The sequence below is a fragment of the Carcharhinus amblyrhynchos genome, chromosome 3 (genome assembly GCF_965287045.1).
Source record: "Carcharhinus amblyrhynchos chromosome 3, sCarAmb.v2.hapA, whole genome shotgun sequence".
Taxonomy (NCBI): domain Eukaryota; kingdom Metazoa; phylum Chordata; class Chondrichthyes; order Carcharhiniformes; family Carcharhinidae; genus Carcharhinus; species Carcharhinus amblyrhynchos.
In genome coordinates, this window is record NC_137326.1 from 5,630,407 (window position 1) to 5,656,094 (window position 25,688).

The 25,688-nt window shown below is 50.3% G+C and overlaps 1 protein-coding gene across 2 annotated transcripts in view; it reads left to right on the plus strand.

Moving 5' to 3' along the window:
- Positions 1-25,688, plus strand: part of LOC145363348 (plexin-A1-like) — a 506,974-nt gene that overhangs the window by 98,380 nt on the left and 382,906 nt on the right. For both annotated transcript variants that reach the window (XM_080218652.1, XM_080218653.1), the window contains exon 3: positions 2,755-2,937. In XM_080218652.1, coding sequence (XP_080074778.1) covers positions 2,755-2,937 — 183 coding nt within the window. The remainder of the gene's footprint in view (positions 1-2,754; positions 2,938-25,688) is intronic.

Sequence of the window (25,688 nt, forward strand, 5' to 3'; positions counted from 1 at the left end):
TGTGAAAATCTCAGCTGATTCTCCAGTGCAGTAGTGAGGGAGTACTGAGGGAGTGCTGCAGTGCTGAGGGAGTACTGAGGGAGTGCTGCAGTACTGAGGGAGTCGTAAGGGAATGAGGGAGTATTGAGGGAGTGCTGCAGTATTGCGAGAGTGCTGAGGGAGTGCTCCAATATTGAGGGAGTTCTGAGGGAGTGCTGAGGGGATTGCTGCAGTGCTGAAGGAGTGCTGAAGGTGTGCTGCAGTGTTGAGGGAGTGCTGCAGTGTTGAGGGAGTGCTGAGGGAGTGCTGCAGTGTTGAGGGAGTGCTGAGGGAGTGCTGCAGTGTTGAGGGAGTGCTGCAATGTTGGGGGAGTGCTGAGTGAGTGCTGCAGTGTTGGGGGAGTGCTGAGGGAGTGCTGCAGTGTTGGGGGAGTGCTGAGGGAGTGCTGCAGTGTTGGGGGAGTGCTGAGGGAGTGCTGCAGTGTTGGGGGAGTGCTGAGGGAGTGCTGCAGTGTTGGGGGAGTGCTGAGGGAGTGCTGCAGTATCAAAGGTGGTGTCTTTCAGAAGATATTGTGAAAATATTGTGCCCTGTCCATTGGGTGAACATAATGATTGTGCGGCACTATTTTGAAGAATGGCAGATTGTCATCATGTCCTGTTCGATGTGACTCACTTTCTGCCCATGTTTATAAATGGCTGGTGTGGTCAGTATCATATTGATGTCTGTGGGAGGCTGTGGTGTGTGCTGTGTAAAAACTGGCTGCCCTGTTCCTTACATCACGACAGTTACCACTCTTCAATAGTACTTCATTGGCTGTAATGTGTTTTAGAACGTCACAAAGCAAGGCAGTTGGAAGGATATTCAGGGGGGTAGGCAGAAAGTGGAGTTAAGGCCACAGTCACATCAGCTGTGACCTCAGTGAACAGCAGAACAGGGCTGGAGGGGTCGAATGGCCAACTCCTGCCTCGATTCCGATGTTTATAAGTTGGTTTGTTGGTCTCATGAGATTGCTCGAGGAGTTTGATATATTGCAAATGCTTCTTCCCAGGAAAGAGAGGCTGAATGACAACTCGATCAGCTTTTTCCGGAAATTGTCTTTCCCCAAATTGTCCAGGAAGGTGGGAAGTGGGGGCAGAGTGGCAGTGTCACTGGACTGGTAATCGAGAGGCCCAAACTGCTGCCCTGGGGACACGGGTTCAAATCCCAACCCAGCAGCTGATGGAATTTGAATTCAATTAATAAAAACCTGGGAATTATAAAGCTAGTCTCAGCAATGGTGACCATGACAACTATCACCGATTGTCATAAAAACACATCTGGTTCCTATAGGGAAGGAAATCTGCCATTCTTACCCGGTCTGGCCTACATGTGACTCCAGACCCACAGCAATGTGGTTGATTGTTGCTCTGAGTGAGGCACTCAGTTCAAGGGGCAATTAAAGCCAAAGTTTATTTATTAGTCACAAGTAAGGCTTACATTAACGCTGCAATGAAGTTAGTGTGAAATTCCTCAAGTCGCCACAGTCTGGCATCGGTTCAGGTCAACACACCTAACCAGCACGTCTTTCACAATGTGGGGAGGAAACCGGAACACTCAGAGGAAACCCACGCAGACATGGGGAGAATGTGCAGACTCCATACAGACAGTGATCCAAGCCGGGAATCGAACCCGGATCCCTGGCACTATGAAGCAGCGGTGCTAACCACCATGCCATCGTGCTTCCATCGGAATGGGCAACAACTGCTGCCCTAGCCAGTGATATCCACAACCCCTGACAGAGCTTTTAAAAAAGTTTGGAAATAGCAGTGTCTAAACAATGTGACATGCGGGCTTCAGCATGTGTGGAGAAGGATGAACTGCTTTATACAGTGACGTTTGATATCCATGGAACGTTCTGAAGCATTCTGCCCCCAGTGTGTCTCCTTAGATGTGCAGTTAAGATCACGGATACAAATGCGACAGCCAAATTGTGCAGGAGAGGGTTCCACAAGTAGCCAAGGAAAGCTGAGTGATTTTTGTTTGATGGTGAGCTTCAAGAGGGAAGTTTATTGGCCAGGATTCCTCTTCAGAGAGTGACACGGGTTGTATTAAACACAGAAACTAGAAGCAGGAGTAGGCCATTCGGCCCTCCGAGCCCGCTCCGCCGTTCATTTTGATCATGGCTGATCATCAAATTCAATATCCTGATCCACCCCTCTTCCTCCCATATTCCTTGATCCCCTTAGCCCTTAAAACTATATCTGAGGGCTTGAAATTACACAATGTTTTGGCCTCAACTACTTTCTGTGGGAGTGAATTCCACACATTCACCACCCTCTGGGTGAAGAAATTTCTCCTCACCTCAGTTCTAAAAGGTTTACCCCTTATCCTCAAACTATGAGCCCGAGTTCTGCACTCGCCGCACCATAGGGAAAATTCTTTCAGAATCCACCATGTCTAATCCTGTTAGAATTTTATAAGTTTCCATGACATCCCCTCTCACTCTTCTAAACTCCAGTAAATAGAAGCCTAACCAACTTAGTCTCTCTGCATATGACAGACCTGCCATCCCAGGAATCAGCCTGGTAAACCCTCGCTGTTCTCCCTCTATAGCAAGGACATCCTTCCCCAGATAAGGACACCAAAACTGCACACAATAATCCAGGTGTGATCTCACCACTCCCTACCCCCAGTGATGGGGAGGGATTGGGAGTTGAGCCTGTCTTGGGGAGGAGGGGGATACATCAGTAGACTTTGTGGGATGATTATACCAATTATTTTTTGTATTGATTGCAGCCTTTGCAGATTGATGACAATTTCTGTGGACAAGACTTTAACCAGCCGCTGGGCGGGACGACCCTGGTGGAGGGCATCCCCCTGTTTATTGACAAGGAAGACGGCATGACCTCCATTGCTGCCTATGACTACCGAGGACACTCTGTCGCCTTTTTTGGGACCAGAAGTGGGAAGATGAAGAAGGTAAGACCTCTCTTTTTCCCGATGGAGGTTGTGAGACAGGGATTGTGTTTCTAATTGGAAGCTAGCGTGGTGGCCACGAGAAAACTTGCCGTCGGTGGAGGAACTCGTCAAGTGCACGTGGGTGACGTTTTGAGCAGTTGTCGAGTTCCCTCTGAATGTGCAGTTGGGTTGCCAACTCGGGTTGGATGTATTCCTGGAGGTCTCATCCCATAATCCAAGCCCCGCCCTAACACTTCTGCCATTGGTCACCCAACATGTCCATCTTCAAGGTGTCCTGCCATCCCCCAGCCAATTGGAAAGCAGCCAGTCTCATGGATGATATTTAACAGTTTGTCAAACAGCCATTTTATCTCGTTTGTTAATATCCTGGTAACTAATGTTCAAAAAAGTTGAAAAATCAGAATTTGAATATTGCTGAAGAAAGAGACATGTCTCAACCGATCAACATCCTCTTCTTAAACTGTTACTCATTTTGAAATTTGGAATTCTTGCACCTTTCCTGATGAGTGCGAGACTAAAAACTTTGACAGCACATCTCTTTTCTCAACAATACTCGCGATGAATAAAGATCAGACAATTTACCGCTCCCCCCAATGATATTCCTGCCAGATTTTTATTCCCGGCAGAAACCTGAATTTGAATCTATAATTCCGGGATGCTCCAGGACAATCCTGGAATGTTGGTAACCCAAACTGTGCAGAGTGCCGAACGCTGTTGATAATCTGGACATGTTCGTATTGTTGACGTGAAAATGACCCCTGATTTGTTCGGAAGTTCCGGTTGGAAGGTGGCTCAGCTCTTAGCCAATATTGGAGTGTGTGTTTTGAACGTTCAGCGAGGAGCGGGGGCTGTCAGACAGTGTGTCTCAGGTCACACGATGTGTTGTTGCTGGTTGGCGAGAGTCTAGAGGAGTTTGGTTTGAGTGTTGGTTGGGGTGACACTGCTCGGACAGACTCCACTCCTTATGTAATTACTCAACTGATGCATCTTGCACAAAAAACCATTATGGAGGTGACTTGACATTTAAAATAATCGTGAGGCTGGACCATTCCCGGTGCGCACGGGCTTAAGATGCGAGGGGCAAGGTTTACGGGAGATGTACGAGGCAAATTTTTTACACGGGGTGTGGTGGGTGTCTGGAACTCGCTGCCGGGGGAAGTAGTGGAGGCAGATACAATAGTGACATTTAAGGGGCATCTGGACAAATCCATGAATAGGATGGGAATAGAGGGATATGGTCCCCGGAAGGGTAGGGGGTTTTAGTTCAGTCAGGCAGCGCGGTCGGTGCAGGCTTGGAGGGCCAAAGGGCCTGTTCCTGTGCTGTAAGTTTCTTTGTTCTATTCAGCCCCTCAATCCTGCTCCATCACTCAATAAGATGGCCAATCTTCTCCCTCACTCTGCCACCCTGTGCCAACCCCATAATTCCCGAAATCTTTGATCTCAGTCCTGAATACACTCAGTATTTGAGCACCCGTCACCCTCTGGGGCAAGGAATAGCAAAGACCCACTACTGTGTGAGCGAGGACATTTCCCCTCATCTCAGCCCTCAATGGCCGACCATGCTGCCTGTCTGAACTAAAACTCCCCATCCTTCTGGGGACCACATTCCTCTATTCCCATCCTATTTCTCAAGATGCCCTCAGTGGCCACCCTCTTTATCGCGAGGCAAAAGCTGATTGGGTTTTCCCTGACCTGAAGAGGTTTTGGAAGTGGCTCCCAGTTGCATTTGTTTGTGTCCCAGTGGAGGATGCAGGGACATGGGATTAACTGACCCAAGAACAACCTTGGAAAGAACCATTCCCGCAGCGAGGTTGTGAGGGACCTTCCCTTTTGGGCCTCAGCCACACTCTCAGTCCTATAATCAATGGATAGTCATGTACTTAAAGTGCCCAGCAAGACATTTTGTGCATGGAAAAGTGCGCCTGTGATATATCATTTCTGATTTCTGTCACGGAATTGCTCGCAATTAGCAGTAAGCCCACCAACGCCTCTGCTTTCTCAGAAGACAAAGGAAATTTGCCATGTCCGCTCCGACTCTCACCAACTTTTACAGATGCCCCATAGAAAGCATTCTTTCTGGTTGTATCACAGCTTGGTATGGGCTCCTGCTCTGCCCAAGACCGCAAGGAACTACAAAAGGGTGGTGAATGTAGCCCAATCCATCGCGCAAACCAGCCTCCCATCCATTGACTCTGTCTACACTTCCCATTGCCTCGGCAAGTAAGAGATTGGCCTGGAGAATGGCCACTTACAGCTGGTGGAATTTAAATTCTGAGTGTCAAATCTGTCATTTAAAGCTGGCGTCAGTAACCATCAATTATCACAAAGACCCCCATCTGGTTCACTGAAGGCTGAGGGCAGAGAGAATGTTGGGAGTTGGCGCTGGATTGGGAAGTATGCCATCTTTGTTTGTGAGATCTTTAGCCCCATGTTGTTGTCACCTGAAAACTGTCTGAAATCTTGGGTTCACTGGAGGGTCAAGGTGAGAATTGGCCTCTGGGCGAATCTATCCCCAGTATGAACTGTGGTTTCACCCCGGTGGTTCATTCTCAAAAGTGGAGAACTCTCAATGTTTCTGGGATGACCTCTAGAATCGTAGAGTCCCGACAGTGCAGAAAGAGGCCATTCAGCCCATCAAACCTGCACATAAAACAATCCTACCCAGGCCCTATTCCCGTAGCCCTCCTGGCACTGTGAGGCAGCAATGCTAACCAGTGTGCCAACTCTACTCTGAGAATGCCAAAGCCATGGAGCAGGTAGAGTAGGGACTCCCTCAGGTGAGCAGAGGTTACGGGTACCAGGCCAGAGGCACCTGAGGACATCTGATAAAAGAATAAATAGAGGAAAACTATTTCTTCCAGTTGTATCAAGTGAGGACAAATAGGAAGGAGTGCTGGGGGGTGGGGGAGGATTAGGAATTTTTTCTTTTGGAACTTGGGCATCACTGGCTGGGCCAGCATTTATTGCCCATACCTAATTGCCCTCAAAGGTGGTGGTGAGCTACCTTCATGGGCTGCTGCAGTCCATGTGGTGTCGGTACACCTACACTGATGTTATGGAGGGAGTTCCAGGACTTTGACCCAGCGATGGTGAAAAAACAAAAGATATATTTCCAAGCCAGGATAGTGAATGAGTTGGAGGGGAGTTTGCAGGTGGTGGTGTTCCCAGGCTGCCCTTGTCCTTGGAGATCATAGAATCCTACAGTGCAGAAAGAGGCCCTTCGGCCCATTGAGTCTGCACTGGACACAATCCCACCCAGGCCCTACCCCCATATCCCATACTCACTAATCTCTCTAACCTATGCATCCCTGGACACTAAGGGGCAATTTCTTAGCATCTCCAATCAACCTAACCCGCGCATCTTTGGACTGTGGGAGGAAACCGGAGTACCCGGAGGAAACCCACGCAGACACGAGGAGAATGTGCAAGCTCCACACAGACAGTGACCCGAGCCGGGAATCGAACCCAGGACCCTGGAGCTGTGAAGCAGCAGTGCTAACCCACTGTGCCACCGTGACGCCCATGGTAGAGGGTTTGGAAGGTGCTGTCGAAGGAGCTTTGGTGAGTCGCTGCGATGCGTCTTGTAGCACATGGTGGCCGCTGTGCGTCGGTGGTAGAAGGAGTGAATGTTTCTTAAGCTGGTTGTTGAGGTAAGGTTCAAGGGAATCGCTTTGTCCTGGATGGAGTTGAGCATCTATCCTATTACAGCTGAAATAACAGCGCTAGAATGTAGCGCGCCCTGCCAGAGACAGCTTTTCAATGGGAAGTGGATAAATATTTGAAGAATTTGAAAGGGTTAGAACATGTAGACGGACAGGACGAAACGCTTAGCTTTCAGAGAGTTTGCAAAGGCTGGTGGGTCATGCCTTGCTTGCTACAATGGTCTCCAGTTGCTGATGATACATTTATACTCTCAGCCGGGAGGTGCAGATGGGAAGATTATTTTGAGTTGGCCCCTGTGGTGTAATTTGCCTCATTTCACACAAACGCACTCTGCTCCCCGCGTCACCCGCAGAACCTGGTACTCTGATCAATCTGCCGGTCGTGACTGGGGGCCTGCCTTCCTTCTGGAGATCAGAAAGGGAAGAGATTGGGGAAGCGATCGAACTGAGTTAATTGAGAGGCCGAGTGATTGGATATCGGGCCTCCAGCTGGCAGACTGACAGGTCCCCGGCCTGTGCAGGGGAATCAGTTTGCAGACCCCGAGGCTGCACGAGGGGCAAAAGAGCTGTGGGGGGAGGGAGGAGTGTGGTGGGGGGGGGGGGGGGGGGATGGTAGCTGGCTTTCAGGCCCCCAGGCCTGTGTGAGGTGGGGTTCTTGACTGATGATTTTGATTTGATTTATTATTGTCACATGTATTAACACGCAATGAAAAGTATTGTTTCTTGCACGCTGTACAGACAAAGCATACCATTCATAGAGAAGGAAAGGAGAGAGTGCAGAATGTAGTCATTTCTAGGATGTAGAGAAAGACCAACTTAATGCAAGGTAGCTCCATTCAAAAGTCTGACGGCAGCAGGGAAGAAGCTGGAACTTCTTCACTCAAAGGGTGGTGAATCTCTGGAATTCTCTGCCCGTTGAAGTGGTGGAGGCTGCCTCGCTAAATATTTTTAAGACGCGGGTTGATGGGTTTTTGATAAGCGAGGGGATTAAGGGTTATGGGGAGAGGGCGGGAAGGTGGAACTGAGCCACGACAGATCAGCCATGATCTTATTGAATGGCGGGGCAGGCTCGAAGGGCTAGATGGCCTACTCCTGCTCCTATTTCTTATGTTCTTATGTTCTTGAACCAGTTGGTACAGACTTTTGCATCTTTTTCCTGATGGAAGAAGGTGGAAAAGAGAATGTCCGGGTGTGTCTTTGATTATGCCGGCTGCTTTTCCGAGGCAGCGAGAAGCGTAGGCAGAATCAATGGATGGGAGGCTGGTTTGAGTGATGGACTTGGCTTCATTCATGACCCTTTGTAGTTTCTTGCGGTCTTGGGCAGAGCAGGAGCCCACACCCAGCTGTGGTACAACCAGAAAGAATGCTTTCCATGGTGCAGCTATAGAAGTTGGTGAGAGTCATAGCTGACATGCCAATTTCCCCCAGGCTTGTGTGAGGTGGTGTTGGGTTGTTTGTCCCAGGCCTGTGTGAGGTGGTGTTGGATTGTCTGTCCCAGGCCTGTGTGAGATGGTGTTGGGTTGTCTGTCCCAGGCCTGTGTGAGGCGGTGTTGGGTTGTCTGTCCCAGGCCTGTGTGAGGTGGTGTTGGATTGTCTGTCCCAGGCCTGTGTGAGATGGTGTTGGGTTGTCTGTCCCAGGCCTGTGTGAGGTGGTGTTGGGTTGTCTGTCCCAGGCCTGTGTGAGGTGATGTTGGGTTGTCTGTCCCAGGCCTGTGTGAGATGGTGTTGGGTTGCCTGTCCCAGGCCTGTGTGAGGTGATGTTGGGTTGTCTGTCCCAGGCCTGTGTGAGATGGTGTTGGGTTGTCTGTCCCAGGCCTGTGTGAGGTGATGTTGGGTTGTCTGTCCCAGGCCTGTGTGAGGTGGTGTTGGGTTGGTTGTCCCAGGCCTGTGTGAGGTGGTGTTGGATTGTCTGTCCCAGGCCTGTGTGAGATGGTGTTGGGTTGTCTGTCCCAGGCCTGTGTGAGGTGATGTTGGGTTGTCTGTCCCAGGCCTGTGTGAGATGGTGTTGGGTTGTCTGTCCCAGGCCTGTGTGAGATGGTGTTGGGTTGTCTGTCCCAGGCCTGTGTGAGGTGATGTTGGGTTGTCTGTCCCAGGCCTGTGTGAGGTGATGTTGGGTTGTCTGTCCCAGGCCTGTGTGAGGTGGTGTTGGGTTGTCTGTCCCAGGCCTGTGTGAGGTGATGTTGGGTTGTCTGTCCCAGGCCTGTGTGAGATGGTGTTGGGTTGTCTGTCCCAGGCCTGTGTGAGATGGTGTTGGGTTGTCTGTCCCAGGCCTGTGTGAGGTGATGTTGGGTTGTCTGTCCCAGGCCTGTGTGAGATGGTGTTGGGTTGTCTGTCCCAGGCCTGTGTGAGGTGATGTTGGGTTGTCTGTCCCAGGCCTGTGTGAGGTGGTGTTGGGTTGGTTGTCCCAGGCCTGTGTGAGGTGGTGTTGGATTGTCTGTCCCAGGCCTGTGTGAGATGGTGTTGGGTTGTCTGTCCCAGGCCTGTGTGAGATGGTGTTGGGTTGTCTGTCCCAGGCCTGTGTGAGATGGTGTTGGGTTGTCTGTCCCAGGCCTGTGTGAGATGGTGTTGGGTTGTCTGTCCAGGCCTGTGTGAGGTGGTGTTGGGTTGTCTGTCCCAGGCCTGTGTGAGATGGTGTTGGGTTGTCTGTCCCAGGTCTGTGTGAGATGGTGTTGGGTTGTCTGTCCCAGGCCTGTGTGAGATGGTGTTGGGTTGTCTGTCCCAGGCCTGTGTGAGGTGGTGTTGGGTTGTCTGTCCAGGCCTGTGTGAGGTGGTGTTGGGTTGTCTGTCCCAGGCCTGTGTGAGGTGGTGTTGGGTTGTTTGTCCCAGGCCTGTGTGAGGTGATGTTGGGTTGCCTGTCCCAGGCCTGTGTGAGATGGTGTTGGGTTGTCTGTCCCAGGCCTGTGTGAGATGGTGTTGGGTTGTCTGTCCCAGGCCTGTGTGAGATGGTGTTGGGTTGTCTGTCCCAGGTCTGTGTGAGATGGTGTTGGGTTGTCTGTCCCAGGCCTGTGTGAGATGGTGTTGGGTTGTCTGTCCCAGGCCTGTGTGAGATGGTGTTGGGTTGTCTGTCCCAGGCCTGTGTGAGGTGGTGTTGGGTTGCCTGTCCCAGGCCTGTGTGAGGTGGTGTTGGGTTGTTTGTCCCAGGCCTGTGTGAGGTGATGTTGGGTTGCCTGTCCCAGGCCTGTGTGAGGTGGTGTTGGGTTGCCTGTCCCAGGCCTGTGTGAGATGGTGTTGGGTTGCCCGTCCCAGGCCTGTGTGAGATGGTGTTGGGTTGCCTGTCCCAGGCCTGTGTGAGATGGTGTTGGGTTGCCCGTCCCAGGCCTGTGTGAGATGGTGTTGGGTTGCCTGTCCCAGGCCTGTGTGAGATGGTGTTGGGTTGCCTGTCCCAGGCCTGTGTGGAGTCCTCGACTGATGGCCCTGGTCCTTTTTCCAGAGTGAGGGGGAGGGTGCAGATTTGAGGCTTTGAGGTGCTCGCTGACCATTCGCGCTGAGGCTGTGTTTTCGCGAATGGTCAGCTTGTCCGGATTGATGACGGACAGGGTTTGACTCGCTGAGCCTATTTCAAGGTTTGACACTGTGGCTTGCTTCAGCTAAACCCTTCTTACAAAATGACGGAGGTAATTACAGCCTGTTTGCCTTTTGCAGACCTAGTCGGGTTTGATGGAAAATGGTTATCTTCCTGAGCAAAAACAGATGTTTTTGTGCATTCCACACAAGTTACATCCCTGTATCATAATTGCGCATCTTGTACAATGATACGTCGCAGTCCTTGCGCGCACTCAGTGAGACCTTTGTTTCTGAGCAGCCGACCTCCGTTGCCGCGGGCTACGCTTCTGAACGGTCATCCCGAGTTGCGCTTGATAACCCTGTTGTTGAACTCAGGTGTTTACCAATGCCAGGACGGATCTGGGGACAGAGTCGATCGTGTGTTATTGGACTAGCAGCTGAGAGAATTTCAGCCGAGTGGTATTATCGTGAGACTTTTAATCCAGAAACTCAGCTAATGTTCTGGCGACCCGGGTTCAAATCCCATCACGGCAGATGGTGGAATTTGAATTCAATAAAATAAATCTGCCATTAAGTATCTACTGATGAACTACAAAATCATAGGACCTAGGAGCAGAATTAGGCCACTCGGCCCATCGAGTCTGCTCTGCCATTCAATCATGGCTGATATTTTTCTCATCCCCATTCTCCTGCCTTTTCCCCATAACCCCTGATCCCCTTATCAATCAAGAACCTATCTATCTCTGTCTTAAAGACACTCAATGACCCGGCCTCCACAGCCTTCTGCGGCCAAGAGTTCCACAGATTCTCCGGCTGAAGAAATTCCTCCTCATCTCTGTTTTAAAGGATCGTCCCTTCAGCCTGAGGTTGTGACCCCTGGTTCTAGTTGATCATGAAACCGTTCTCGATTGTCGGAGAAACCCGTCTGCCTTTTAGGGAAGGAAATCTGCCGTCCTTACCCGTTCTGGCCTACATGTGACTCCAGAGCCACAGCCATGTGGTCGATTCTCAACTGCCTTCCAAGGGCATCTAGGGATGGGCAATAAATGCTGGCCCAGCCAGCGATGCCCATGACCCAGGAATGAATTTAAAAAAAAGCCCAGGACAGTTTGAGACTCTGGAAATGTGAAGCTGGCCTGAGTAAAAATGGCCAGGGCATCATTTTGGATTGTTGGGAAGACTCAACAAATTGTCCTTTTTGGGTGGAGGGGGGGTGGGGGGAGGTGAGGGGTGGGGGCAAAACTACAGGCCTCATTCTGGGCTAGTTTTTGACAGACAGGGGGATTAAGGGTTATGGGGAGAAAGCGGGAAAGTGGAACTGATCCACTTCAGATCAGCCATGATCTTATTGAATGGCGGGGCAGGCTCGAGGGGCTAGATGGCCTCCTCCTGCTCCTATTTCTTATGTTCTAAGAAATGTCACTCGGGTCCCCATGACACCTCCTAAGCTGTTTGGACTTGTCAAGGCATGCGGGCTGCATTGGGGCAAGGGTCGCTAGTTGAGTGGGGGAGTTGGGGGGAGCTGGGGCAGGGGTTACAGATTGAGTGGGGGGGTAAGGGGAGCTGGGGCAGGGGTCGCAGGTTGAGTCGGGGGGGATGGGGGAGCTGGGGCAGGGGTCGCAGGTTGAGTGGGAGAGTAGACGGAGCTGGAGCTGGGGCAGGGGTCACAGGTTGAGTCGGGGGGGAGGGGGAGCTGGGGCAGGGGTCACAGGTTGAGTTGGGGGGGGTAGGGGGAGCTGGGGCAGAGGTCACAGATTGAGGTGGGGGGGTAGGGGGAGCTGGGGCAGGGGTCACAGGTTGGGGGGGGGTAGGGGGAGCTGGGGCAGAGGTCGCAGGTTGAGGGGGGGGGTAGGGAGAGCTGGGGCAGAGGTCACAGATTGAGTTGGGGGGGTAGGGGGAGCTGGGGCAGGGGTCACAGGTTGAGTTGGGGGGGGTAGGGGGAGCTGGGGCAGGGGTCGCAGGTTGAGTGGGGGGGAGGGGGAGCTGGGGCAGGGGTCGCAGGTTGAGTGGGGGGATAGGGGAGCTGGGGCAGGGGTCACAGATTGAGTTGGGGGGGGAGGGGGAGCTGGGGCAGGGGTCGCAGGTTGAGTGGGTGGGGGGAATGATGGGGGGGGCTGGGGCAGGGGTTGTGGGAGAGGGGAGGCGGAATCGGTGCGTTTTCAAGTCCTTTGTGGAAGGTTTTGCGTTTGACGCTGCGATTGATGTGAGCTTCCAGGCAGTTGAAAGTCTTCAATTATTCCTGTGGATCGCGCTCTGAGCACATTGTCTTCTGTGTTATGATGGGAAGCTCTTGGGACTGTGTGCTGTGTGTACAAATCAGATTTCATTACATTTATTATATGCCCACATCCGATGAGGCCGCTTTAACCTTGAGTATCACTGTTGCCCCCTCTGTCCTCTGGGTATGTATTGATGCTTTTAATCCAAGGAGTGATGTGACCAATCTGCTAGGGGTTTCTGATCCTCTTGGAATGCATTCAAGTCTGTTGTAAAACTGCTGGCTCACTGGATAGTTGATATCGCTTTGGAAACCAATTACCTTAAAAGGGCTGGTTTAACTCACATGGCTCCAAGATGTGTGGCTTTAAATGTGTCTCTGAACCGCAGCGTCTCGCACTGAGCTGATTGAATGAGATGTTTAACCACGGGCCCCACTGTGCTCCCAGGTGGATATTAAAAACTGCACGCTGACTATTCCGAACAAGAACACGGCACTTCTCTCTGTGAGGAGGAGATGCCGGCGTTGGACTGGAATGGACACAGTCTCACAATATTAGGTTCAATTCCCAACCTGGGTCGGGAGTTAGCAGTTAGCACTGCTGCCTCACAGCGCCAGGGACCCGCATGCGATTCCCGGCTTTGGTCACTGTCTGTGCGGAGTTTACACGTTCTCCCCGTGCCTGCGTGGGTTTCCTCCAGGTGCTCCAGTTTCCTCCCACACTCACCTGATGAAGGAGGAGCGCTCTGCAAGCTCGTGGTACCCGATAAACCTGTTGGACTTTAACCTGGTGTTGTGAGACTTCTTACTGTACTTCTCCCTGTGCCAGCGCATTTACCTTTATATCCAACAGCACTGAAACACATCCTCATATTACCTGCATATGGGATCTTGCTGTGCACAAACTAGCCATTGCACTGTCTACGTTACAAGAATGTGGGTGGCACAGTGGTTAGTATTGTGGTCTCATAGCGCCAGGAATCCGGGTTTAATTCCCGGCTTGGGTCCCTGACTGTGTGGGGTATGCGCGTTGCCCCTGTGTCTCTGTGGGTTTCCACTGGGTGCTCCGGTTTCCTCCCATATTCCGAGAGACGCGCTGGTCAGGTGCACTGGCCATGTTAAATTTCCTCTTTGTGTCAGGGGGATTAGCAGGGTAAATGTTTTGAGTTCTAGTGATAGGGCCTGGATGGGATGTGGTCAGTGCAGACTCGATGGGCTGAATGGCCTCCTTCTGCACAATAGGGATTCTATGAGTCTATGAAACACAAATACATCTTCAGCCAAAGTGTGGTGAGGATGTGGAACTCGCTCCCACAGGGGAGAGTTAAGGTGAACAGTCAATAGCTCCGGTTAAGGAGAAGTTGAATAAACACATGAGGGAGAGAGGGATGTAAAGGATTGCTGAAGGAGGCAGAGGAATTTGATTTTGATTTATTATTGTCACATGTATTAACATACAGTGAAAAGTATTATTTCTCGTGCGCTGTACAGACAAAGCATACCGTTCATAAAGAAGGAAAGGAGAGACTGCAGAATGTAGTGTTATAGTCATAGCTAGGGTGTAGAGAAAGATCAATATAATGCAAGGTAAGTCCATTCAAAAGTCTGATGGTCATGGTATGGAGATGTTGGACTGGTGAGCACAGTAAGAATTCTCACAACACTAGGTTCAATTCCTGACTTGGGTTGGGAGTTAGCAGATAGCACTGCTGCCTCACAGCGCCAGGGACCCAGGTTTGATTTCCTGCTTGGGTCACTGTCTGCGTGGAGTGTTGTGAGACTTCTTACTGTACTTCTCCCTGTGCCAGTGCATTTACCTTTACATCTAACAGCTCCGAGTCACATTGTCATATCGCCTGCATATGGGACCTTGCTGTGCACAGACTGGCCATTGCACTGTCGATGTTACAAGAATGTGGCTGGCATGGTGGCACAGTGGTTAGCATGGCTGCCTCACAGCATCAGGGACCCAGGTTCGATTCCCAGCTTGGGTCACTGTCTTTGTGGAGTTTGCGCATTCTCCCCGTGTCTGTGTGGGTTTCCTCTGGGTGCCCCAGCTTCCTCCACACTCAACTAATGAAGGAACAGTGCTCCAAAAGCTCATGATACCAGATAAGGCCTGGGTGGGATTGTGGTCGGTGCAGACTCGATGGACCGAATGGCCTTCTCTTGCACTGTAGGATTCTGTGATTAAATAACCCTACGTCCTCCGAAAATATGTGAACACAAAACAAGTTGAGACAGGTCGGCAGAACTATACAAATAAGAGCACAGGCTGGAGGGGGTGTGGTGTTGGATCCTGAGTTATAACACTTGACTGTTTAGGGATGTTCCCTGTGATTAACCAGCAATGGGAAATGCCAACAACTAAACTCAGGGATGTCAGCAGCCTCCCTCAGTCTGGAATGGTGATGCCCACTGAACCCGGCAGCTTGTGTATGGGGAAGAGGGCAGGCAGATGGATCAAGTGGCAGCATTCCATCCAAGAACAACACTCGAGAAGCTGGACACCATCCAGGGCAGAGCGGCCCCGCTTGATTGGCACCAAACAACCATCATAAACATTCACTCCCTCTGCCACCGACGCACAGGGACGGCAGTGTGTCCGTAACACTGCAGCAACTCACTCGGGTTCCTCGAAAAGGACCTTGCAAATCCTTGACCTCTGCTATATCGAGAGATGAGGGAGCACCACTACCTGCAAGTCCTCCTGCCAAGCACGCACCATCCCGATTTGGAAATAATGTCGCTGTTCCTTCCCTGTTGCTGTGTCAAAACCCTGGAACTCCCTCCCTTGCCATCACTTTGGGTGTACCCAGACCAGATGGACACTTCTATTTGTCCATGGGATGTGGGTGTTGCTGGCTGGGCCAACATTCATTGCTGATCCCTGAGGGCAGTTGAGAGTCAACCACTCTGGAGTCAGATGTAGGCCAGACCGGGGGTAAGGACAGCAGATTTCCTTCCCTGAAGGACATTAATGGACCAGATGAGTTTTCCTGACAATCAGCAATGGTTTCATGGCCATCTGTAGATGTTTCATTTCAGATTTTCGTTGAATTCCAATTTCATGACCGTCTGTGGTGGGATTCGAACCCGGGTCCACTGATGCTGGGTCTCTGGATTACTAGTCTAGCGACAATACCACTGTGCCACTGACAGTTCAGGAAGGTGGATCACCATCACCATCTTCTGAATGGCCAACAGGGATAGACAACAAATGTTGATAGTACCTCCCATAATCTAAAGACAAAAAAAAAATTCCAGAATGTTCTGGCCTTCCTGTTGTGTTAAAAATCTGACCGTCTCAACTCAGACATTCAGCTGCTCAGGAGCCTTTAGTACCAGATAAAGACTTCATCCCACAATAAATAAAATTTACCAGACAACATTCGCTAGATTCCCTGAGAAAGACGAAGATTGTTATCAGAGCTACATTCATGAAGATTGCAATCGCACTCCGTATGAATGACTTATAACAGTTTCATTCATAGACTGGTTGTTGGCAAACAGCCTCCTGGTACATTGGAACCTCACACCTGGGTTAAAAACTGAGCCCCGCACACCTGCACCACAGAGCATCCTGGTTCGGTTTATTTTGGGATAGTATAGGGAGGGGCTAGACGGGGAGAGTGGTGTAATAACCATCCCCGTAGCTGGTTCCAACCCAAACCAAGTCCCACTAGAAACCAACAGAGAATTTGGGTGGGATGTGATGTGAGAAAAAGCTTCTTCACACAGCGGGAGGGGTTCAGGGGAGGCGATGGGCTGCTATTATTTTCGCTAAATTAATAATCCAGAAACTCAGCTAATGTTCTGGGGACCAGGGTTCGAATCCCATCACGGCACATGGTGGAATTTGAATTCAATTTTAAAAATCTGGAATTCACAATCTACTGATGACCATTGTCAGTAAAACCCATCTGGTTCACTAATGTCCTTTAGGGAAGGAAATCTGCTGTCCTTACCTGGTCTGGCCTACATGTGACTCCAGAATCACAGCAATGTGGTTGACTCTCAACTGCCCTTTAGGATAACTAGGGATGGGCAATAAATGCTGGCCAGCTAGCGATGCCCGTGTCCAGCAAGTGAATAGAAAAAAAGGGTCTGGATTTACTACTTGGAAGTGTGATGGAGGTAGGTTCAATGGAGATCATAAAACATGGGAGCAGAATTAGGCCACTCGGCCCATTGAGTCTGCTCTGCTCTGGCTGATACTTTTCTCATCCCCATTCTCCTGCCTTCTCCCCATAACTCCTGATCCCCTTATTAATCAAGAACCTGTCTATCTCTGTCTTAAAGACACTCAATGACCTGGCCTCGGCAGCCTTCTGCGGCAAAGAGTTGCACAGATTCACCACCCTCTGACTGAAGAAATTCCTCCTCATCTCTGTTTTAATGGATTATCCCTTCAGCCTGAGGTTGTGTCCTCTGGTTCTAGTTTTTCCTACGAGTGGAAACACCCTTTCCACTCTATCCAGGAGGTGTTCAACACAGCATTAGATGATTGCTTGAATAGAAACAAGGCACGGGGAAACGGCAGAGGAATGGCACCAGGTCATCTGGAGAGCCGGCGCAGATACAATGGGCCGACTGGCGTCCTTCTCTGCCTGTGATTCTATGAAATATCTTCACCCAGAGAGTGGCTGGAGGAATTGGGTTGAATAATTGCTGCATTTGGGGGAAAGCTGGATAAATAGATGAGGGAGGAAGGAATGGAAGGATTTGTTGCTGGGCAGGGATGGAGAAGGGTGAGAAGAGACACATGTGAAGCGATAAGCTTGAACATAGACCAGCTGGGCCGAATGGCCTGTTCCTGTGCCATAGTTTCCATGTAAATTGCCGCACAGGAGACCATTTGCCCCATCAAGCTAAGGCTGCCTGTGGAATTCTAGTGATGTACTCCAGTCCCTGTCGCCGTTCCTTTCCCTCACATTCTCTCCTATTCGATCTTTGCTGACATCCCTCTGCGTTTCACCTTCCGCGAAGAGAATATTCTTGGACTGTGGCTTCCAGTGATGCATCCCGCAGTCAAACAGCCACACTGGGGTAAATCATTTTTTTCCGACTGTTCTTTCACTTCCACTCCCCACCTCTGCCACCGTCAACTCCAGAGACTTTGCCCTGTGGGCAGTTTTGAGCTGTTCACGAAAGGAACAGGAAGAATCCTGCCCTGGGGGGGTCAGGACGTGAGGAGAGGTGTTAGAAAATTACTCCACATTCAATTAGAAGCTCTTCAGCCAGTTCTTTCTATCCATCGGCTTTTTAATAAGATTGCCCGACACAATTGCTTCCACCAACGCAGAGAGCGAAGGAGCGCAGACTGATGAATTGGATGTGATCTCAGTGTTACTCCATCAGAATTATTAACAGGGAAAACCTGCCGTTAATGTGACAACCCATTTTTCAGGCTCAGTTAAATGCACCGCGGTCTAATTTACACCTTAATTGGGTGTTTGCTATTGCAAGGGGTGGATGGGGCTTTAATTTACTGCCCCTCCTGTCTTTTAATTGAAATTTCAACGCATGTGATAATGAATGACTGCCCCTCCTCCCACCCTCCTGCTTACACAGCCCCTCGGGATCGCGGGCCACTTGCTTCCACTGCAGTTTGATGCATTCTTGACATGACTGGTGAGACCAGAATGTAGTGTTACAGTCATAGCTAGGGTCTAGAGAAAGATCAACTTAAGGTGAGCTAGGTCCATTCAAAAGTCGGGTGGCAGCAGGGAAGAAGCTGCTCTTGAGTCGGTTGGTACGTGGACCTCAGACTTTTGTGCCTTTTTCCCGACAGAAGAAGGTGCAAGGGAGAATGTCGGGATGCGTGGGGTCCTTAATTATGCTGGCTGCCTTGCAATGGGAAGTGTAGGCGGAGTCAATGGATGGGAGGCTGGTTTGAGTGATGGATTGGGCTACGCTCACGACCTTTTGTACTTCCTTGCCGTCTTGGGCAGAGCAGGAGCCCATACCAAGCTGTGATACAACCAGAAAGAATGCTTTCTATGGTGCACCTGTAAAAGTTGGTGAGAGTCGTAGCTGACATGCCAAAGTAATGTGAAACCCAGACCTCATCCACCTGTTTGGACTGGATGTGAAAGATCCCATGGCGCTATTTCAAGGATTAATTTGGGGGAGCTCTCTCTGATGCCCTGGTCATTCAACATCCCTCCGTCAGCATCACAGCAACAGATGATTTGGTGATAATCGTATTTCTGTTTTGTGGGGGTTTGCGCAGTGTAAATTAGCTGTGACACATCCTGAATTGTAACAGTTCTGATAACATATTATAACATTGTAATATAATCAAGGACCCCACACACCCTGGACACACTCTCTCCCTCAATTTCAACAAAACAAAGGAGATCGTTATTAACCTCAGGAAGCGTAGGGGAGAACATATTTCCGTCTACATCAACAGGGATGAAACAAAATGGTCCAGAGCTTCAATTCTTTTGGTGTCCAGGTCACCAACATGTCCTGGTCTCTCCATGCCGAGGCTATAGTTAAGAAAGCCCCCAACACCTCTACCTTCTCAGAAGACTAAGGAAATTTGGCATGTCCGCTACAACTCTCACCAACATTTACAGCTGCACCACAGAAAGATTTCTTTCTGGTTCTATCACAGCTTGGTATAGCTCCTGCTCTGCCCAAGACAGCAAAGGGTTGTGAATGAAGCCCAGTCTCATCACACAAACCAGCCTCCCATCCATTGACTCTGTCTTCACTTTCCGCTGCCTCGGGAAAGCCACAGCATAATCAAGGACCCCACGCATCCTGGACATTCTCTCTTCCACCTTCGTCCATTGAGAAGAAGAAACAAAAGTCTGAGGACATTTACCAACCGACTCAAGAACAGCTTCTTCCCTGCTGCCATCAGATTTTTGAATGGACCTACCTGCAAAGTCCAAAGATGTGCAACTTATGTGTGTTGGCCGTGGTAAATTGCCCCTTAGTGTCCCGAGATGCATAGATTAGCGAGATTAGCAGGGTAAATATGTGGGATTAGGAGGACAGGGCTTAGATAGGATTGTTGTTCTAGCAGACTCAATGGGCCAAATGGCATTCTTCTGCACTGTATGGATTCTATGATTCTACCTTATATTAAGTTGATCTTTCTCTACACCCTAGCTATGACTGTAACACTACCTTCTGCACTCTCTCATTTCTTTTTCCACTAGGTACTCTATGAATGGTATGTTTTGTCTCCATAGCGCGCAAGAAATAACACTTTTCACTATATACTAATGCATGTGACAATAATAAATCAATTCAGGTTTTTTGAAAGCTATACCTCATTGGGTAAAGCACTTTCAGATGTATGGTGGCTGTGGAAAGCGTTGTGGAGATTCAGATCTTTCTTTCGTGTCAGAGAGAGCGCTGCCTATGGTATCTTAGCTTACTGTGTTGTCAGACTTTTTACTGTGTTTACGCCAGTCCAACGCCGGCATACCCACACCATCTTAGCTTGACACAGGAAGAAACCACAGTGGTAAATCTGGGCTGATTGTAATTCAGCTGATAGTTCTCAAAATGGTCTGAAAAAGGGTGGCACAGTGGTTAGCACTGCTGCCTCACAGCACCAGGGACCCAGATTCAAATCCCAACTCAGGTCACTGTCTGTGCGGATTCTGCATATTCTCCCCGTGTCTGCATGGGTTTCCTCCGGGTGGTCCGGTTTCCTCCCACAGTCCAATGATGTGCAGGTTAGGTGGTTTGTCCATGCTAAATTGCCCCTTAGTGTCAGGGGGGCTAGGAGGTTAAATATGAGGAGTTACAGGAATAGGTCTGGGTTCATTGGCTGGTGCAAGCTCGATGGGCCAAATGGCCTCCTTCTGTATTATTGATTCTGCGATAAGAGTCATGCAGACTCGAAACAATAACTCTGCTCCTTTCTCCACAGATGCTGAGTTTCTTCCAACAGTATTCCCTTCTTATTTCAAGATTTCCAGCATTCCTGGAATCTTGCTTTCACTCTCCAAACTCACTTTTGGTCTCCCTCTCCCTAACTCGTTCATCCGAGACTCTGTGTGTGTCAGTGTGTGTGTGTGTGTGTGTGTGTATGTATAAGTGTGTGTATTGGTGTGTGTGTGTGTATTGGTGTGTGTGTGTGTGTATCGGTGTGTGTTGGTTTGTGTGTGTGTCTATCTGTGTGTGTGTGTGTTGTGTGGGTGTATCGGTGTGTGTGTGTATTTGTTGGTGTGTGTGTGTGTATATCGGGGTGTGTGCGTGTGTGTGTGTGTTTGTCAGTTTGTCTGTCAGTGTGTGTATGTGTGTGTATTGGTCTGTGTGTGTGTGTTTGTCGGTGTGCATGTGTCTGTGTCAGTATGTGTGTGTGTGTGTTTGTCAGTGTGTGTGTGTGTGTCGGGGTGGGTGTGTGTCGGGGTGGGTGTGTGTGTGTGTGTTCCTTCCTCTGAAGCTGAAAATTTTCCGTCCTGGCTCCAGAGATTTACCTGACTCTCCGGGCGATTCCTTGCTGCTCCAACAGGGATAGATATCCTGTTCTCCGGCAGTGCTGATGTTCCTGATTTCTCGGAGGCACAGGGAGACGCAGGAGCCAAGGCCCGAGCAGCAGTTTGGATGTTTGGTTCTGCAACGATTAAGGTGCAGATTGAGCAGTGAGATGCTGCTGAACATCTGTGCAGGGACAGGGACAGCTGAGCTGACAATCTGCTCCCAAAAAAAACACCCAGATAGCTGCAACATGCAAATTGGATGTAAATTGCCCTATTTACATATATAATTAGCCAGCAAATAGCTTGCATTAAGCAAAAGGTAATGCGCGTCCCCTCTCCACTAACTTCTCCCTGTGTTCCATTTGCTTCGCCTCAGTTCTCTGGAATGTTCTCACCAAGCCAGTGTTAGACTTTATCCAGTCCCTCCTAGCTCCTTCCTGTTGCTGGCCACCTACTTTGCTCCCCCCTCTATCTCCACCTCCCCAACTAATCCATCACATTCCTCTCCCTCTCTTTAACACTGAAAACCACTCAATCAGCCTCAAAACATTCATTCTGGACAGGTCCCCCCACCCCCCATACCCGCCAACCACAGCATGTTTTCCAGCGGCAGAGGCGACTGGCATGTGGGATCTTCCAGTTCCGCACATGTCAAAGGCATCTGTATGGCTCTCCCATCCCATTGGCATGAAACCTGCCACAGGGAGGGTCACCTATGGCAGGAATGGAAGATCCCATCCAAGGGGCTGGAAGTTCCTGTCGGCGGGGCTGGAAGTTCCTGTTGGCGGGACTGGAAGATCTGACCAACTGGGATTGGAAGATCCCATCCACGGGGCTGGAAGTTCCTGTTGGCAGGACTGGAAGATCAGACCAACTGGGATTGGAAGATCCCATCCACGGGGCTGGAAGTTCCTGTCAGTGGGACTGGAAGGTCACACTGACTGGGATTGGAAGATCCCATCAAAGGGTCTGGAAGTTCCTGTTGGCGAGATTGTAAGAGGGCTGTGGAGGCCAGATCATTGAGTGTCTTTAAGACAGAGATAGATAGGTTCTTGATTAATAAGGGGATCAGGAGTTATGGGGAAAAGGAAGGAGAATGGGGATGAGAAAAATATCAGGCATGATTGAATGCTGGAGCAGACCCGATGGGCTGAGTGGCCTCATTCTGCGGCTTTGTCTTAGGGTGTTGTAAATGTGTTTCCTTTCCTGTATTTTCATACCCAGACTGTGTGGTTCTGACAAACCTGCCAAGTTGAGGAACTGGTTGAGTTGCTGCTGTTATTTTGCATGTAAATACGAACCTGGGAACCTAAATATTAGGTGAAAAGTCATTTATTGTGCTGTGTCAGGGAGCTGTCTATACACCCAGTGGCTGCTGTCAATCCTCACCCTGTTTGATGGGAGTTCCTGATGTTGAGCTCATTCAACTGGTTACCTTGGCTGGTTTAGAATCATTGAATCAGTGTAGAAGGAGGCCATTCAGCCCATTGAGCCTGCACTGACAACAATCCCGCCCAGGCCCCATCCCCATAAACCCCACATATTTAATCTTCCTAACATGAAGGGGCAATTTAGCATGGTCAATGCACCTATCCAGCACGTCTTTTAGATTATGGGAGGAAATCGGAACACCCAGAGGACACCCACACAGACATAAGAACATAAGAACATAAGAAATAGGAGCAGGAGTAGGCCAACTAGCCCTTCGAGCCTGCCCCGCCATTCAATAAGATCATGGCTGATCTGTCGTGGCTCAGTTCCACATTCCCGCCCTCTCCCCATAACCCTTAATCCCCTCTCTCATCAAAAACCCATCAACCCGCGTCTTAAAAATATTTAGCGAGGCAGCCTCCACCACTTCAACGGGCAGAGAATTCCAGAGATTCACCACCCTTTGAGTGAAGAAGTTCCTCCTCAACTCTGTTCTAAACCACCCCCCCTTTATCCTGAGGCTGTGCCCCCTAGTCCTACTATCCTTTCTGAGCGGGAAGAGTCTCTCCACCTCTATCCTATCCATCCCATTCATCATCTTATACGTCTCAATGAGATCTCCCCTCATTCTTCTAAACTCTAACGAGTACAAGCCTAATCTATTCAGCCTCTCCTCATAGCTCAACCCCCTCAACTCCGGCATCAGCCTAGTAAACCTCCTCTGCACTCCCTCCAAGGCTAAAATATCCTTGCGTAAGTACGGCGCCCAAAACTGCACACAGTACTCCAACTGCGGCCTCACCAATGCCCTATACAGCCGCAGCAAGACCTCCCTACTTTTATATTCAATCCCCCTCGCGATGAAGGCCAGCATTCCATTTGCCTTCCTGACCACCTGCTGCACCTGCAAGCTGGGTTTTTGCGACTCATGCACAAGGACCCCGAGGTCCCTCTGCACCGTCGCCTGCTGCAGTTTTTCTCCACGTAAGTAATAATCCTTCCTACCATTATTCCTACCAAAGTGGACCACCTCGCACTTGCCAACACTAAATTCCATTTGCCATTTCCTGGCCCATTCGCCCAGCCTATCTAGATCCTTCTGTAGACTCTCCCCACCCTCCGCACAATTTGCCTTTCCACCAATCTTGGTGTCATCAGCAAATTTCGACACCCTGCACTCGGTTCCCTCCTCCAGATCATCTACATAAATGGTAAATAGCTGAGGCCCCAGCACTGACCCCTGGGGCACTCCACTAGTCACCATCCGCCAATCCGAATAGCACCCATTGACCCCCACTCTCTGCCTCCTATTTGACAACCAATCCTCTATCCACGCTAACACCCTACCCCCAACTCCATGTCCCCTGACCTTCTGCAATAACCTCTTGTGAGGTACCTTGTCAAACGCCTTCTGAAAATCCAGAAAGACCACATCCACCGGCTCTCCTCTATCCACCGCCCTAGACACATCCTCATAGAACTCCAGTAAATTTGTCAGACACGACTTCCCTTTAATGAAACCGTGCTGCGTCTGCTCTATCAAGCAGTTCCCCTCAAGATGCCTCGCAATTTCCTCCTTGATGACGGATTCTAACATTTTACCTACAACAGACGTTAAACTAACCGGCCTATAATTCCCCGCCTTTTGCCTGGCACCCTTCTTAAACAACGGCGTAACATTAGCCGTTTTCCAATCTTCCGGCACTTCCCCGGAATCCACACGGGGAGAAACTGCAGACTCCGCACAGACACAGACAAGCCGGGAATCGAACCCAGGTTCCTGGCGCTGTGAGGCAGCAGTTCTAACCACTGTGGCTGTTGGTTCAATTTCTCTTCTCTTGAGTTAACTAGTTTCACTAAAACAGATACGCTGGTCATTGTCGTGTTGCTGTTGGTGGGATCTTGCTGTGCAAAAATTGGCTGCCACAGTTTCTGCACTGTCACGGTGACTACTTTTCCACAAGTCCTTTGGTTTGCTGGAAGGCGCTCTGGGTGTGTGGGAGGCGCTTTGTAAAAGCAAATCCTTTTGTGGATGTGAACAGGTCTGAGGATCAGCTGGTTCTGTCCTGGTGGAGCATTGTGCTGGGTGCTGGCGGGTACTGCGTCCCTGGGTGCTGTTGGGTGCTGGGCGCTGGCAGATGCTGGGCGCTGGGTGCCTGGGTGCTGGCGGGTGCTGGCAGATGCTGGGTGCCGGGCACTAGTGGGTGCTGGGTGCTGGCAGGTGCTGATGGGTGCTGGGTGCTGGTGGGTGCTGGGCGCTAGCGGGTACTGGGTGCTGGTGGGTGCTGTTGGGTGCTGGGCGCTGGCGGGTGCTGGTGGGCGCTGGGCGCTGGCAGGTGCTGGGTGCTGGTGGGGTGCTGGGCACTGGTGAGGTGCTGGTGGGTGCTGGGCGCTGGTGGGTGCTGGGTGCTGTTGGGTGCTCGGGAGGAGGTGGAATGTGTGTTCAGGATGTTTACTCTGTTAATTCCACTAAAGTTTATTTATTAGTGTCACAAAGTAGGCTTACATTAACACTGCAGTGAAGTTACTGTGAAAATCCCCAAGTTGCCACACTCCTGTTTGGGTACACTGAGGGAGAACTTAGCACAGCCAATGCACCCAACCAACACAGCAGGTACCAGCATTTGATCTCTTGAGCAGGTTCACATTCTCCTACTCCCTGCTCCTGATGTTGAACTGAGTGTTGGAGGTGGGTGGATAGACGGGGGTGGGGAGCATGTTGGATATGGGTGGGCTCGCTCCTGTGTTCCCAGGAAAGCGACCACAGGTTGTTGCTTTGCCAGTCGGAAACGCCAGATCCTCAAACTGACCCCCGGCACTTAAATTGAAAGTAAGTATTGGATGGCGTGCAGTGTGTGTTTCTGCTCCCCCATGCCTGAGTCCGCTGGGAACTGTCAACTTGACGTTAACCCTGGGACCTTGCTGTCAGAGACAGAGGCAGAGAGAGGGGAGGCCATGGCCCCTTCTGTTTACATCTGGGTTTGAACTGTTGTCCCGGAGGTAAAAGAGGGCAACGTGCGAACATTCAGCATCGTCAGCTGGTGATGAAATCCTTATCTGGTACAAAGGTTGTATTAAATATTCAGATGCGAGATGCAGGCATGCAAATGAACTCTCAGTTGACAGGTAGAGAGAGACTTGCATTTGTATCGCACCTCTCATGACCTCAGGACATCTGGAAGCTCTTCTGAAATACTCTTTAAGTGTAGCCACTGTCCCAATATAGGGAGATGCAGTAGACAGCTGTGCACAGCAAGATCCCTGTGATAAACGATCAAATTATCTGTTTTTTTGTGACATTGGCAGCCTGCTCCCTTGGCGTTGAGTTTGGGTTCCATCAGGATCGCTCAGACTTGGGCTGGTAACCTTCACGCCACACAAAAGTCAGGCAATGATCAACAAGAGAGAATCTAACCATTTCCCATCACATTCAATTGCATCCATTGAATCCCAACAGTACAGAGGAAGGCCATTCATCCCATC